Source organism: Carcharhinus amblyrhynchos, chromosome 3 (genome assembly GCF_965287045.1).
Source record: "Carcharhinus amblyrhynchos chromosome 3, sCarAmb.v2.hapA, whole genome shotgun sequence".
Classification (NCBI taxonomy): Eukaryota; Metazoa; Chordata; class Chondrichthyes; order Carcharhiniformes; family Carcharhinidae; genus Carcharhinus; species Carcharhinus amblyrhynchos.
The window spans coordinates 123,105,305-123,111,304 of NC_137326.1; the positions used below are offsets into that span (position 1 = coordinate 123,105,305).

Sequence of the window (6,000 nt, forward strand, 5' to 3'; positions counted from 1 at the left end):
GACAGTTTAGCTCCAACTTAGGGTGTTACACACTGACAATATCTTCAACAGAAATGCATTTCAGACTACGCTGCACGGAGAGGGAACAAGGTCATACAGAGTGACGCCAGCACAAAATAAGAAAAATGAGTATTTTTTTTAAAACGCACAACAGTGTAGGATTAGGGTACATGAACATAAGAAATAGGAGCAGGAGTAGGCCATCCAGCCCTTCGAGCCTGCCCCGCCATTCAATAAGATCATGGCTGATCTCTGTTGTGTCTCAGTTCCACATTCCCACCCTCTCCCCATAACCCTTAATCCCCTTGCCTATCAAAAACCTATCAACCCACGTCTTAAATATATTTAGCGAGGCAGCCTCCACCACTTCAACGGGCAGAGAATTCCAGAGATTCACCACCCTTTGAGTGAAGAAGTTCCTCCTCAACTCCGTTCTAAACCGCCCCCCTTTTATCTTGAGGCTGTGCCCCCTAGTCCTACTGTCTTCCAGAAGGTATAGTCAGCACTGTGGCATGGGCTGTATTGAAACCAGAATGTTAAGGGAGGAGAAAGGAAGAGTTGCAGATGAGATCAAGAGTTGCAGATGAGATCAAGAGTTGCAGATGAGATCAAGAGTCTTGCGTACAACTAGTCTACATCGAACACAGGTGAATGAATGTATTGCAGGTTTGCAGGAGGGTGGTGCACAAGATATTGCTTTGGAAAATTGCGTCAGAAGACGACAAGCAAATTCTTCCCTCCAATTCAAGCCTCTTTGATCATCATTTACTTCCTTTGCCCCACTGTTACCTCCCCAAATCTCTAAGGGGAGGTAACCTTTAAATGGATTCTGAAAACCTACCTTGGTGACTAACCAGCCCAAGTATCTCCTTTTTGGCTCAGCATCAAATATTGCTGTCTGATTATGTTTGGATGAATCCCTTGGAGATGTTTTGTTACCTTGAAGACATAAACTGATGTTCTGTTCTTCCATTTTGAAACAAGCAATCTACCATCGAAATTGTAGTCAGTTTGTTATCTAAGGTTTCACTGCCTTGCAGCAGAATAAACATGAACGAACTGTATACACCCATTATTAGTGCTTAAATTATCAGAAGCTTTCTGGGCTTTAACTGTCAATTTTAACAACTAATGTAACAGATTTAACAACAGTAACAATGGTGAAACTATCAGGTTTACTATCATTACTCCACTGAAAACAACAGCAACTTCCAGAGTCCATGTGCACACGAGAATAATGTGAAAACCTGGAAGTTGCCATCAGGTTGCATGCTTGCCTGTAGGGTACACTGCTGAAATACCTCTGCGGCTGCAAGCAATTAGAAATCAGTGAACTGACAACTTCTTCCCTTTTTACATCATTACTATAAAAACACTTGAAAAAGTTACACATTGTTGAATATGGTCAAACTGTTTTTTTTAAGACAGCGATACTGATTTCATCATTACTGCAAAGAAACCTTAAAAACAAATTTTACATTTGTGGAATAGCTTTTTTCCCCCCCAATTTGATTAGTCCACATTATTTTTTTAAGTTTATTGGGTATTTCAATTTCTACCATAAACTCATGCACATGTTCCATTTATTTTACTCTTTACAAAATGTAATTAAAAGTAAAGGATACTGGGTGATTTTTATTTCCTGGTTTGCTGTTTGTGAAAATCCTTCAAGATGATTGTCTGTTTAGCCTGCTCAATTACATAATCATTACTGGCAACCTGCGGACCACTAACTTGGCATCATTTTCAAATCAATATCTGGAATAGAGTAATACACGCTACATGCCCCATAGGCAGTGCTAGATCTCTGAGCAGCCTTCCTCAAAGTCAGTGGTGAGCATCGTGATTTGGCTCCTGACTGTGAAATCTAGAGCAACATGGCATTGTCCTGGATTTCAGGAAGGTATCCACACTTGCCAACTGTATAGGGAATTCACGGGCATAGCTAGATAGCAGAATTAGTAAGAATACATATCTTGGTGCAGAGCAAGATTTAACTTGGAAGTGTTAAAGCAAAGACTAAGGGTTGGACTGGTTTTATATGCAAACAGGTATGCAATAAGAGAAGTGAAATAAGAAACTGTGTATTTGAACACAATCAGAACTGTCTCAAAACTTGAAGTGCTGGGAGGGGTTCAAGTTACAGGGCCACCAAGTGTCTGGAAATTGACAGTGGATGTACATTAACATTTAGTGAATCTCATCTCTATACATTAACTAGTTGGGGCTATTAATATGCATCTTAGACATATCAAAACCGGAATTATGCCATGTAATATTCTTGTTTAACAGTTTCCAAGCATTATGCTTAACCTCCAGGAAAATATGTTTCAATGGGACAGAGTGTAAAGGTCAAACTATAAGAACTCAATGACGGCCTATGTAGAAGTGGCTCATTCTGAGGGTTCACATCTCTTGTTGCAACAATATAGAAGTCTGTTGAAATTCTGCATCCAGTCAAGGTCTGTGTGGTTGCTGTGTTTCTCTAGGCCACCTCAATTCGGCAAATATTAGCCGTCCCTAAATTATACACCCGAATAGATTTTCCCCTCAACAGTGGGAAAATGTTTAATGCTGACTGTGCTACAACAGGCCTGGCAGTATCTGATTCTTGACAAATAGTGAAACATTCCCTCAAAAATAAGGATAGGAGAATTGCATACAATATATAGCTCAACCAAAGTAACATTAAAGATGCAATTATATGCCATAAAAAACATGACCAAAATTATTCTTGTTCTAGCTTTGGATAACTAATTCACTGTAGCTTATCTGGAACCACATTATTCTCTCTTTTGGGAAGTCAGAGAATCACAAATTCAAGGGACGCAGAAGCATAATGGTATCGTCACTGGACTAATAATTTAGAAACCCAGGGTAATGGGTTCGAATCCCACCACGGCAGATGATTAAATTTAAATTCAATAAAAATCTGGAACTAAGCATCTAATGATGACCATGAAATCATTGTTGATTAATGTAAACCCCCCTCCAGTTCACTAACGTCCTTCAGGGAAGGAAATCTGCTTAGTTTGAGCTACATGTGATCCCAGACCCACAACAATGCTGTCTACTGCCCTCTGAAATGGCCTAAGCCACTCAGTTCAGAGGCAATGAGGATGGGAAGCAAAACCCACATCGTGCACGAATTTAAAAATTCAAATTAAAAGCCTAGCAGTTAATACTTAAAAGTTGGAGAATTATTTTAATGTGTTAGGGAAGGCCTCCTACAAAGAATAAATCATGAGTTTTGAAAAGGTACTCCATGGCAGAAAGGATGGTGAGATCCAAACTGCTAAGACTAGTTTATGCTACGATTTTTAAAAAAGGTCGTTCAGGAATCAGACTTCAACTGCTGGAGTTCCTTTGGCATTCTCATTACAAGGGGAAACAGATCACTAACTCTCTGCTTCAATGTGTTCCAGCAAAGCAAAATTTGCTCAAGCTGATAGTAAGTAAATGTAACTTGAGGATTTGAAACTCTCAAGCATGACTGGAATAAGTAACAGGTATATTCTCTTTCACTAGAGTGTTAAATGTTAAATGGCACTTCTCTGCTGAGGATTTCACAGTCTTGCATCAGATTTCACCATGAAAATGATGTGTTTTAAACTGAACTTCAAACATCACTGTTTTAATCACACTTAGAGAGTGTAATGATAAATTATTTTTTGTTCCTACAGGCAGTTTTGATAATTAAAATCATTTTTAAAATTCTAGCTCTTCTAAACTTAACCTGGCAAAAAACAGTTGCAGTAACCCTGAAAAGGGAAATAGCTCCACTCCCCAATAGAAAATGCTGGAAATGGTCCCAACAGATCTGGCAGCTTCTGGAGATCTGAAAAGGTTAACTCAGTTTCTCTCTCCACAGGTATTGCCAGACCTGTTGAGTGTTTCCAACATTTTCTGTTTTTAATTCAGATTTTCAGTATCTGTAGTATTACTGCTTTTGACAACATGTCTACCCTCCAATAAGTCAGAAATAAATTAGGGGAAAAAATATATTGGACAAGATCAACTGCTGTTCACAAAAAACTGGACAGTTTACTCCAGTCAAATGACCAGTGGGTGAACAATCATAAATAAGGTGAACAAACTGGTCAGACATGCTGACAAATCTTATTCGTATGCACCTGTCAGAACGAAATCAAGCAAGATTACAAATGCATGAGATCACAATGACTAAATTACATAACAAAGCACTTTCTGAATGCTGCCATTTCATCCGTGGTAACATAACTAATGCTTTAGGGGCAATGTGCAAATCTCTGACTGAGCCAGGCACGATTCTTTTTTAAACATAGGTCAACAAGAATAAGTGTGTTAATATTTGAAAATAGCATATGTAGCTCATAATTTGTTAACAAATCAAAGCCAATTCTGGAGAAAAATTAAGCCAAATATACAATAAAGACAAAGTAACAATACAGACAAGACTAAACATTTTCATTAAAATTCTCAATATCTAATGGAACAAAGATGATTTGACAGCATTAGCAATGCCTACTTTGATAGAAAAAAAGGAAAAAGATATATTAAACTGCTAAAGAAACATTCAGTTGCAAATACACATTTAACTTGTGACAGTTTGGACCAACTGGACAATGGCTTGACAACAAACAAACCACTTCAGCAGCAATAAATAATTCAGAGTTCCACGCACTCTTGTGATTTTTAATTTGTCTTTTGAACAACTTTTACAAAGGCCATGAAATGATTAAAGCACCTCTTTCAAAAGCTGAAATTGTTACATAACAGTTATTAAAAACTTAGTTTGAGCCAGATCCTTGGAATTGGGAGCAAGGGTTTGAAGGCAAGCCTCAGGATCAAGGAGATGGGAAGGGTTGAAGGATTGAGAGAGAAGAGAAAGATTTGAACATAAAACCTCTGGGTTAAGGTGGTGGGAAAGAGTTGAAGGTAAACCTCTGGATTGGTGGGGGGATGGGAGTTGAAGGTAAGCCTTTCAGTTGGAGGGGAGGAAGAGTTGAAGGTAAACCTTTTGGTTGGGAGGGAGGAAGAGTTGAAAGTAAACCTTTTGGTGGTGGGAGTTGAAAGTAAACCTTGTAGTGGGAGCGGGGGGAGGAGAGAGTTGAAGGTAAACATTTCGGTTAGGGGTGGGGGGAAGAGTTGAAGGTAAAGTTGTCTAGATTGAAGAGGGGGAGGGTGGAAGATAAATCCTCTGGGTTGAGAAGAGGGAGAGTTTGTCTGGATTGAGGAGGGAGTTTTGAACACAAGTCTCCGTATTGTGTGGGGTTGTTAAAGATGAGGAAGGATCTGGGATAGCCATTTCCACAACTGCCACCTCCTTACCTGATGCTCCTTCACCACTTGGCTCAGGCACGGATACCGTTCGCTTATCCAACGGTAAAACTTAGGGACACCCATCGCTGCCGCTGAGTTCAAAAATCCGGATGGGGGCGGGGGGGAGGGGGAAAGAAAGGGAAGGGGATTCGGGTAGACGATGAAACGGCCGCTCTCTCTGTCTCTCACTCGGGGACGGGGGGACGGTGAGGCCGCTGTGTCCGGGGACGGGGGGACGGTGAGGCCGCTGTGTCCGGGGACGGGGGGATGGTGAGGCCGCTGTGTCCGGGGACGGGGGGGAACGGTGAGGCCGCTGTGTCCGGGGATCTCTGTCACTCTCGGGCCTTACGGAAGCAGCGGCCTGTCCGGGTGACGCAACTCCAAACTGGCAGCTTGTCAATGGCCGGAGCCGCTCCCTCACTAAACACCGGGTTATCGCTTTCAACTTCAGGCAATGTCGTCCTCTTCTCCTTTTCTTAAAACCCCCCCCCGCTTTACACAAAATAATATATAGTTTACGGTTACTGAAGGGGACGGTGTCACTGCTATATCAGTCCGACCTGCTGTCCTCCTTCCCCCCACGGTGTCCCTCTGTTGTGAGTCCGTCCGTTGCTCAGGTTGGTGGAGACAGGCTTTTCGTTCCGCCCCCTCTCCCAGCCGCTTTCACTCTTGCTGCCTCTAAAAATATTCAACTTATGA

The 6,000-nt window shown here is 41.3% G+C and overlaps 1 protein-coding gene across 1 annotated transcript in view; it reads right to left on the reverse strand.

Moving 5' to 3' along the window:
* Positions 1–5,456, reverse strand: part of xrn1 (5'-3' exoribonuclease 1) — an 84,532-nt gene extending 79,076 nt beyond the window's left edge. Inside the window, exon 1 of the mRNA XM_080185944.1 lies at positions 5,311–5,456. Coding sequence (XP_080042070.1) covers positions 5,311–5,385 — 75 coding nt within the window. The 5' untranslated portion in view covers positions 5,386–5,456. The remainder of the gene's footprint in view (positions 1–5,310) is intronic.
* Positions 5,457–6,000: the final 544 nt, after the last annotated feature.